Below are 11,151 nucleotides of genomic sequence, written 5' to 3'. Positions count from 1 at the left end.
CTTGGGTTGGGGCTGGAAGTAGACCTTGCAGTGGTTGGGTGGATAGAAAGCTGCTAAGGGTAGAACCAACTTGGGCCTCCCTGCTTTGTAGCCAATCAGCACTTCCTGCTCCCTCCAACCCCCGCAATCCAGCCCCCTATAGTGACTGCTCAGTGCATGGAAAGACTGTGGGCTGTGAAATCAGTTCTGCTCTGGCACATTCTATCTGGGAGATTCTATCTGGGTCATCTAAATCTCAGTGAGCTTTATTTTTACTTTGTCTGTAAAAATGGTGATAAAATGTGTCTACTTGGATGAGTAGATGCTTAAAAAGTCAGTCAAAGGGTATAGTCCTGGGATTCTCTTTTGGGGTTTTCTGGAGGTTTTTGCCACTACACACAGAACCCTGGACCCAATAGGGTAAGAAAAAGCAATAAGGCGATGTGCCGTCAAGAGACATCTCTGGGTCTCTACATGTATGTGACAGTGTTGCTTTTAAGACTATGAAGAGATAACAGACTGAGATGTGGTTTGTTTACCTGGATTGTCCCTGGAGGACCTGCCAAAGGGGTCTCTGTAGCTTTAGTGTCTGGGGGAGATCTTGCCGAGCCCTGGGGGTCTTCGCTTCGAGTCTGATCTGGAGAAAGCCCATCACTGCTGCTGTCCTCTTCGAAGGCAAACGCATCCGCTGATTTAGAGAAACTCACCTGGTTGCCTGAGGGAGTGAAATCCAAGAACTGGGTCAGTGGCTTTGGCACACACAACTGGGCTTTTCAGAAATGCTACAATGTGTCATTCCTATTAAGACTAGCTCCTTAGATCCATTTTCGATTCAAGGTAAGAGTGAAGGGATATCTTAAGTTATTTGGTTTCTCATCTATTTAGTCCCTATGGAGACTTGTGTTTATAGAGATGATAAAGAATGAGTGACATGTAAAAGGTTTACCATCATATGTTAAAATTTATTTTCAGGTTTATTAATTCTAGTACATTTTCTATGTGAACCCATATCTTTCTGAAACTAAATCAGGGACGATGAAGGAAAGAAAAGGGGTCACTGGATGCAGAATGAGGCCAATGGAGAAAGTACTAAGAGAATGCCTCATCTCCCTTAGGTTTTACGACGAGAGATATAATTGAGATGACAGTGTGCCATTTGCATCATGTCCAAGTATAAAGCAGGGCACACTGCACAAAATGTTTAGCAAACTTTGCTAACAAGGATAAGCTAGGACAGCTACTAAGTTTAAATTCCTCAATGTCAGAATTAGCTAGTGTCACCAGAGTGTCCCAAAGCCCCATTCAACTAATGCATATTTGTTTATAAAAGCCATAAATGTGTCTCAGAAACATCAGCATGATCTTTATTTGTGTATTAATTGGATTTTCTCTTGATTCCTCATATCTTTGTGTCTATTTTGGAAATCTTTACCAGCTTGCACATTCAGAGATTCTTCCTCAGCAGCCTACATGGTCTTTGGAGGGGAACAGATACCTTAGCTCAAGGAGAGGGGTTATCAGATCAGATGGGACTAGAATAACATCCTTATATGTCCCTTATGGTTTTTTAATTGCCAAATTTCATCTGGTTTATTATCCAACTGCACAGTACAAAATGTGCTGAGGCCACATCGTGCATCTGACCTGATTCCGGGCACAGCTCTTCTAAAGGAATTTAAGTATTATCAGGAAGTTTTCCAGCCCGGTATTCTGCAATCACACTGACAAGAACTTTTGACTCCTGCTCTGTGCAGATAAGACAGAGCTTTCACCATGCAGACTGGGAAGGCAACGAGGAGCTGGAAGTAATGGAACAAATGTGGTTTGGGGCTTGTCATCGCCGCCACTGCTGGCATCTGTCATGGTCCCTCACTCAGACATCCAAGGGTCAAATCAGGAAAGAGGCCAGACAAGGACAGGTGGAAACTCCAGTTGCTGGCCCACTAGGCAGCCTGCTAACCTGGAAAGGTTTTGCTGCTCCAGGGTGTTGAATATTCTTTATAAAAGTCATTATTGATTTTCTATGATTATAAAAGTTATATATACTTATCATAAAAATTCATATCATATGAACTATACATAATAATCCCACTTGTCATTAATAACTTATTTCCTCTTCTAGATTTAATTCTATACATACAGCAAGACATATACACATGAATTTAAAAAGCATTTCATACAGATAGAACTGGGTGGAATATACTATTCTGAAACTTGCTCTTTTTCACTCTACAATATTCCCCGGAGATCTTTCCATGTGGGCACATAGAGCCCTTCCTCAATTAAAAAAGTAGTTTTTGGTAGCAGCTGCACAGTATTCCATTGTATTAATTGGGACTTTTATTTTTTAACTTTTATTTTCTAAGGTGCACTTTTTTTAACTATAAAAATTTGAAATGCTAGACAAGTACAGAGAATAATATAAAACATCTGTTTACGTATTACCTGAATTAAATACATGCTAGTATTTATACTTATATTTGTATCAGAAACCTATTCATTTTCTAACATTGGGTATTTGACAAATGCCAACTTTTTCTTTGAGATCAGGGGTTACTCTGCTTCCCTGTTAGTACTCTGGTCTCAAACACCTTCCTCTGTATTTTAAGAGTCCAGAGTTAGCTCATAAGCAACCCTTTTCCTTTTCTCACAGCAAACTCTGCACTCTGCAAATAAGCCCATATTTGTCATTTTCATGCAGTGTGAAAAATATATATATAATCCTTTCTCAAAAGGATCATTTGCCTGAGATAGTCTCAGGAAAATCCTTCCAGCTGCCTCCATGCATATGCTTCCATTGTAAACTTAACCCATAAATTTCCTTATTTTAGAAATCGCATTTTCATTTAAATTTAAAGTTCTACTTCTGTTTGTGGAATTAAAAGCTTTGTTCCTGTTAAAAGGATTACATGTATTATTGAGGGCCAGGTGGGCATGGGAGTTGGAGGGGTGGGAGGTGTCAAGCCTTCCCCACCTCAGAAATCACAGCATTTTATTGAGATCTACTTGGCACACACCCTGAGCAGCACCATTTCTGTTCTCAGGGAACCCTGCGTGTGGCTGTGCTAGCCCCCTGAGGCAGCGGTCTTCTCTGCACAACAGGATCCCCCATCTGACGTTTTTATTATCTTATATTTCTTCCTCACTTCTTCACTTTAAATGGATATGGATCTTCTCTGTGGGGTCTGATTCTTGAGGTGACAAAGATCCTCCCCTTCTGCCCCTGCCATCTCCACTTACACCTAAACGGAGTATCACCTTTCAAATGTGTACCAATTGGAGGGAGTTAGCCAAATTGCAAAGTTGTCCAAGTAGTGTAACATGTGGATAGAAATGTTGCCAGAAGGCCGGGGGCGGAAAAGAGAGAATGGTGTCTCTCCTTATTCTCCAACAATCCCACTTTTCAAATGGAGTAAATGATAAAAGTAGTTCACTTAATAGTGCAGCAATAACAAAAATCAAGTTTTTTTAAGCCTCATAATGGACCAGCAGGTCAGAGTAGGGGGCACGTTTTCTCATCTCTGTGTTGAGGACATTGCAAGATCCAATCCGCCCAGAGACTAAGTTAAAACTGTGGGCCCAGCCTTTGTACTCTAAGAGCCACCAGCAGAGGGGACGGGAAATCAATTACCCTCCATGGAGGCCATCAGGAGACACGCTGTTTAGGGAACATTGTAAGACCTGCTGGTTGGTTGCAGGGAGGCAGCATAGCAAGTGGCCAACATCTCTCCTCTTTCTGCACACATGTACTAAGGACATTTCCATATTCCACATCTTTTCCTTGAACTTTTGTGATTTGAGGGGCTGAATGTGACATATTGATTGTGAGAACAAAGAAGGCAGGAAATTCTAGGAAGGGTGATCGTGGGGATTTTATTGGGACTTATTTCAGAAAAGGTTTGGAAGGATAGCGGAAGCTCTGTTATCATCACCAGTAAATCAGCATGTCCTTTGTACTTTAACATTTGGCATCTGGTGACCTCAGCTCGAGGCACTGGAATGAGTGGAAAAGTCTAGAAGTCAAGTGTCTGGAATAAAGGAGTTGGTAATCAGCCCCATTTTCTCCAGCACTCAACAGATTCTCAATTATTTTGTTCATCTTTAGCCTTTTTACATTAAGAGGAATAGAGAGAAGCAGAAGCATAATCAGATACAATATGGCAAGAGATGAAAAACCATAAACCATTATTTATGTATTGCCATGGGACACAACTGGAAAACTGTCAAGGACTAGACTGTCTGGAGAAAGCTGCAGGTAGTTTTAGATGAAAGAGATAGCAGTGTGGAGTTGTGCAAGAGAATCCTGCAGGAGGCAGGATTAAATTGAGCCTGAAATGATGGTCAGATGTAGATAGAAGAGAAAAAAAAGGGGGCATTTCACAAGAATGGGGAGAGTGGAAAGGAAGTGACAAGGTGGTGGTTAGCAGAGTTTGGGTGGGAAAGGTGAGGAAGAAACTCCCAGTCAAGGGAGAGGATGGTTTTGGGAGCCAGTCCCTGGAGAGACACAGCTTCCAAGAATCTACTTTATCAAGTGACATTAGTCATTTAAAGAGGTTCCTCTGGTTAAATCAATGAAGAAATCATGAGCACATGTAACCACATATGGGGTAGTTGTTTACACCTGAAAGCCAAGACCCCAAATATGGCTCCCATCTGGTATGTAAAAAGCATAACATGCTGGGTCAGAATATGCCGACAGATACATTGAGGACCACGTAGGGGCTGTATAGGCCAAAAGACCCCACCATGGGTCCCCTGCCAAACCACCACTCTCTGAGCTCTACAAGTGGTTTGACTTTGCTGTTGCTAGGGCAAAAGATGAATGAAAGGGCAGAGAGTCCCCACACAGCTACACATTCAGCTCGGTCCCTGTTGACGAAGAGAAACGTAGCAGCGGAGAGGGCCCTGAGAGCACATGGCAATGGCTTCCTTTTGAGACGATGTATGTGGTGTTTGGTGTGGTCAGCAAGAAGTTGGGTTCTGGAGTCAAACAGACTTTGTTTGTTTCTTGGTTCTACTACTTCAGCTGGCAAGTTATTTAGCCTCATGGAGCCCCAGTTTCCCCCTCTATGAGATGGGAATAATAACAATAGCTACCTCTCAGGGTTTTGAGGATTAATATAGCACAACATATGTAAACCATTGGGTTTGCATATGTTATGTTATTTACATAGTCCCTGATGTGCAAGTTTTCAATAATTTCTAGCTGCTGTTATTGTTATCATTGTTTTTGTTAGGAGTATCTGCTTGTCTCAAGTTTACCATTATCAAAATAAAGAAGACCACCCAGGAAGCAGTTTATCCTGTGGTGAGGTTGCAAAGGTCAGCACAAATCCAGAGCCAGAAAAACTGGTTTGTCCTGAGTGGTTCATCCTGGGAAAGCAGAGACAGACCTATCCCAGAACAGGAGGAGTGTCACAGGAAAGGCTGCACATTACTCCTTCTCCTTCCTGGTTCAAGCTAGACTCATGTGGAGAGGGACAAAGGTCAGCTTATCTGGCTACCTCTTGAACAACCAAGTCTATCAGCTTTGTGCTGTGGCCCTGGGCCTCTGCTCCAATCTCCTCCAGTGTGAGGCTTTCTGGGGCTGTGGGCTGGCTATTGTCCCTGTAGACACGTCGGGTGGTGTGATGACAAGGACCTACTTTGGGAAGCCCTGACATCATCCCCCAGCTATGCTCCTGGGGCTTGCTCTGGGCACTGGCCTCTTGGGGATCTTGGCCTGGTGACTCTGAGCTTTCCCTCTCTCTCTTGGAAGTGATTAGATGAATGAGTCAGTTGTACTTTCCTCTGCACAAACATTTAAAATTCCAAGATTAGAGTGAGATAATTGGAGTCCTAGTTACCTTTTTGCTAGGCTACACCAAAGGCTGGAAACCATGAAATGGAATGTGAAAATGGACCTTGATTGCTTATCTGCTTGCAAGCTTGAGCAGTGCACTGCATGAGAGCTATTTTAATTCATGAACAGACCATCTCCTAACATTCTCCTTGGAGAGACTGAAGCCAAATCCATTTCTTAAGGGAGAAGGTGATTATGTAAAGGTAGATAAAGTTTAAATGTGTTTCTTGCCTAAAGATATTTCATTACACTGAAGATACCGTCATCTGTGGAAGATGGATTGTATTGTCCAACAAAGACAGTGGTTTCTTGAAGGGGGTCAGATACCTTTATTATGGAAATGGGTGTCAGTGAATGTTTGGAGGAACAAAGATTCTCTTTCTTCAGATTTCTGGCAAAAATTTGCCTTAAATCTCTAGATATATCCTGATCCTAGGACTATGTAACCTGCATAAGCATTTGATCAGTATCAGCTCTTGGGGCTAATTCTCTAGGGACAAAGAAGATTATCAAGTGCATAAAGATACTTTAGCACTGTCTCTCATTTGCTCTCTACAGGTCCCTACTCTTTCGCAGCTCCCTCTCAGGTTTCTAGGAACCTCTGTCCAACTGTAGACCCTACTTGGGTGTGCCCTGCTCACCCTCAGTGATGCCTGTGGTCACATCAGTGGGCAGCAAAGGCCAACAACAGGCAATCGCCTTCTCTCAGCACTAGCTAACTTTCCTTTCTGCCACTCCTACCCCACCAAAGCTGCCACTTCCCGATTCTCTTTTCTCATCCCTTTCCCAGAACTTTCCTTAGAAAAGTATTTTTCATGTATCCTTCAGTGTGTTTCTTTCTCCCAAAGATCACTGGCACTTTGAAATTATTTCTCATTATAGAAGGATAGATTTTGTCCATGAGAAAGTTATACCAAAGCAAACCTTTTCTTTTTATGCCAAAGCAAACGACCCTATCATCTGGCTTAGGACTATAAGTACTGTTTATTTGCCTTAAAAGTGAGTGATAAAAGAGTATTAAGACTTCCAGAGTCTCTGAAAAATCACTGGATTCTTAGTAAATATGATATTTTTTGTTTTGTTTTGTTATGAAGCCTGAGCCTAGGGGAATATATATAGGTGAGCAAAGACTAGTGTAGGATCTTTTAGAAATGTACATGACAGTTGTGAAAGGTCCTTCTGGACCAGCCCTGGTGGGCCGGAAATGTTGCTTTTTGTGTTAAAAGATGTGCTGATAAAAAGAACTCATTTATCTTTGATAATAAGGCTGTATATTCTGAACCATAAGTTTGATTTTTTAAAAGTAGCTGAAAAGCTGACTTGGGCATTCAGGTTGGAAGCCTGGCTCCATCCAAGCTTAAAGTCCTTTAGGAGGAGGTGCTTGTCTATGAACAGAACACCAGTACCCTTCCACTGTTTGAAGAGTTGGGAAAGCCAGCTGGGGTTCTGCTTTACTCCAGCAGAAGCCAAGCCTCTGGACAATGAAACAGCTTCCTTGGTAGCTAAGGGATGCTCCTGTCCAATGGAAAAATACTCAGATGACCAGAGAGAATTAATGAGTTTACAGAAAGCCCCCGGGGACATTCGAAACTGAGTGATCACTAAGTAACAATGACCCATGCATAAGCTGAACAAAGCCATGCTGAACTCCAGTATATAAATTTTGTTCTTGTAGATCATCACTCCCATCTAATATATTTGTTGTATTCAGCATCCTGGCCTCAGAGGGTGGCTTCTCGTGGTTTTTATGAAGGAGAAATAGGGAGTCAGGCGCATGCTCTGAGAGGTAGCTCCACGGAGGCCCAAGCACCTCCTGTGGAACTCAAATCAGGAAGCTCCTGATTCCTCCACATTGTATCCTTCTAGTCACACAAGCCTATGTTTCCTTCATCTGAAATCTACCAAAATCAGAGGATTAACTTGTAGGCTGAAAGTACGTTTGATAGCTGGAACCCTAAAGGAGAGGAAAGTTTTGGGGAAAAGACTTGCTGTAGCCATTCATCTGAATGCAAGAGGGGTTATATCCAGAAATGAGAAAATCTCAGAGCGGGAACTGGTTTTCTGTCAAAAACATCCTTCCCTGTGTTGGGAAAAGCTCTAAATTATTTTATTTTAAGGTTGGAGAATAGTTGATCTTTAATAAAACCAGGAGGGAGCAAGACAATGTCCGAGTATTCTGCTCAGAGCTTGGCAGAAACATAGAAACACAGCTGCAGAGAGAGCTAGAAAATGTAAACACATATGGGAAGGCACGTGGATAGAGGGGGGAAAATACACAGATGCCAAGAGAATGATACACAGTAAACCACAACCCTGAGTCACCACTTCACCAAGGGGAGATGATCTGATCACAAGAAGTGACAGAAAGATGGGCTGGATTATCATCACCATAAAAAGAGCTACCCAGCGTGCTGTCTCTACAGGTGGTCTCTTAGCAACTCCCTCTGTCTTTATGACATTTCATATGATGTCATTATCTTGCTCATAAAAACTCATGCACATTGAAAGATTACTGCTAAAGAGGCTGATGCATGGGTTGATGACAGGTGCTCAGTTCTCTATTACTGTGTCCACTTCTGGACTTTTCTTGAATTAGGTCAATATATATCCTCCACCTTTTTCTGTAGCCATTCCTTCTCTTTATTCTTCACAGAATCCCTGCTTCTATCTTAAATATTATTGCATGAGAACCTCATTTTAGCCTTCTTCTCTTTTTATACATCCTCCTTTCCCTAAAACCATCCTCTCACGGTCACTCTTGATTCTTTGTACCCTGTACTACTTCTATTTTAAAATAGCATTTATTATCTTTTATTATGATACATAATTGTTTATTGTTTCTGTTTATTGTCTGTCTCCTCCACTAGAATATAAGCTCTCTTGGAATAGATTTTTATGTTTTGTTCACTGAGATATCCCAAGCACTTAGAATAGTATCTGACACAGAGAAAATACTCCATAAATGTTAAATGAAGAATAAATGGATGAAAGGTAATTTTATCAATTCCATCAGTTTACATTGTCAAACTCCCTAAAGTCTCCCAAGTCTATAGCTCTAGACCAATTCTTCCCTCTGGATCCTAGTTCGATAGAACTCATTGCTTACTCAATCCCTGACTTTGGAATTTCTGTAGGCCTTTCACATCCAAGAGTTGAAACAAGAATCTCTCCCAAATCTGCTCTTCCACTCACAGTCCCTATCTTGATAAATGGCCGCCATTTACCCAGTTGCCCAAGAGAGAAACTTAGGTGTCATTTTTCACTCTTCCCTTTGCCCAAATTGATATATTCTACTGATCATTTAATCATGCACAATCGATCACCTCTCAAATCCTCTTTTCTCCACACCCACAGCCATGACTCTTGTTCAGGCTCTCACCAACTCTCATCAAACAAGCCCAACAGCCTCCTAACAGACCTCTTCAACTCTATGTTTCTTCTATTGAGTTCACTTCACACTGCAGCTAGAGGGATCTTTCTAAATGCAAAATCCCCACTTTTTTCACACACAAAACGTACCTCTGGCTAACACTAGGTACCCTAATAAGAGGGATCATAACTTAAAATATCAATGCTAATACTACTAATAAAAGGCAGCAGAAAGCCAATGGAAGGGTAAATGGCGGCCATTTATCAAGATAGGGACTGTGAGTGGAAGAGCAGATTTGGGAGAGATTCTTGTTTCAACTCTTGGATGTGAAAGGCCTACAGAAATTCCAAAGTCAGGGATTGAGTAAGCAATGAGTTCTATCGAACTAGGATCCAGAGGGAAGAATTGGTCTAGAGCTATAGACTTGGGAGACTTTAGGGAGTTTGACAATGTAAACTGATGGAATTGATAAAATTACCTTTCATCCATTTATTCTTCATTTAACATTTATGGAGTATTTTCTCTGTGTCAGATACTATTCTAAGTGCTTGGGATATCTCAGTGAACAAAACATAAAAATCTATTCCAAGAGAGCTTATATTCTAGTGGAGGAGACATTTTTAGAAAAATGTAAACTACGAATTACCTGAAGGATAAAATTTGAATACACAAATAACTATGGACAAAACTGAGGAAAAGCTATCAAAGAACTACTCTAAAGAAAAGTACTAAGCCCCTAAAATTCTATTAGGCAATATTTTCAAACAAATGATCACTGTGATCATATTTAAATATTTTCTAAACATGGAAAAACATGAGAAGGTAATTATAACATATTTTGTGAAGCATGTATAGCCTTGACATTTAAACCTCAGAAATACAAAACAGCAACAACATAGACCAATATTATTTATGAATATTGTAGCAGAGAGGGCTAGCTATTTATCAAAATTTATGTTCTCCCTTCCATAGTATAGCAAGATTGCTGGAAAATCACTGTTCAGCCAGGAAATAACTTTTCTAGCCATGTGTACTATATTCCCAATGGAATGTGAATGGAAGTGATGTGTTCAGTTCCAGGCCTTTTAAATATATATGTAGGCCTTTTCACTCTTTCTTTCTCCTTCACTTCAGAGGATAATGGGGCTCTAGGACACAGGTTGGCAAATTATGGTCTGTGAACCTGTTGTCTGTTTTTGTAAATAAAATTTTATTAGAACACAGCTATACTCATATTTTTACTTATTGACTATGGCTTCTTTTGTGCTATGACAGCTGAGTAGTTGTGACAGACAACTTAGATAGCTTAGCTTCCTTAGTATCTAATCTTTTAAGAAAATGTTTGCCACTCCCAATCTAGGGGATGGTGGAGCAGTAAGACTGAAGGAATCTGTTGTACTTGAAAGGTTTGCCATTGAGAAAAACCCTCTCCATGGTGGGAGAGAGTGAAGAAGAGGGTAAATCATAAGATACACTTCTACGTTAAGCTGTTGAAATTTTGTGGTATATTTAGAAGCTACCATTATTCCAATTAATCAACAGAGATGCACAATCTCAAATAAAATATTAACAATTTTTAGAAAAAAATCTATGTAAGATTTTTTTCATAAATGCAAGGTGATTAGGAAAGACAACAATGCCACATTACTAGGTCAAAAAAAATTCATGTGATTATCTTTTCATGCATGTGGAAAGCATTTTAAAAACAGCATTCATCTTACAAACTACTCTTAGTGGAACAGGATAGAAAAATATTTCCTTATGATATCTACTTATATAGCAAAAGCTAATGTCATATGTAGAAGTAAATGACTCGAGAAATCCCTATTTATGATAAAAAGAAGACAAAAATAAATCTTATCATTAACATAACATAGCATCAGACATGATAATATAACAATATAATACTGCTTTTGAAGCACTGGCAGTGTAACAATAATAATTTCCTACTATGTACTAT

At 40.4% G+C, this 11,151-nt stretch overlaps 1 protein-coding gene across 2 annotated transcripts in view; it reads right to left on the bottom strand.

Annotated features, from left to right (window-relative positions):
- The window catches only part of MYOCD (myocardin), an 83,242-nt gene that overhangs the window by 22,554 nt on the left and 49,537 nt on the right, over window positions 1-11,151 (bottom strand). For both annotated transcript variants that reach the window (XM_006908391.1, XM_006908392.1), the window contains exon 6: window positions 519-694. In XM_006908391.1, the coding sequence (XP_006908453.1) occupies window positions 519-694 (176 nt within the window). The remainder of the gene's footprint in view (window positions 1-518; window positions 695-11,151) is intronic.

The sequence above is a fragment of the Pteropus alecto genome, unplaced genomic scaffold (assembly GCF_000325575.1).
Source record: "Pteropus alecto unplaced genomic scaffold, ASM32557v1 scaffold52, whole genome shotgun sequence".
Lineage (NCBI taxonomy): Eukaryota > Metazoa > Chordata > Mammalia > Chiroptera > Pteropodidae > Pteropus > Pteropus alecto.
This window is presented reverse-complemented; position numbering and strand designations above follow the sequence as displayed.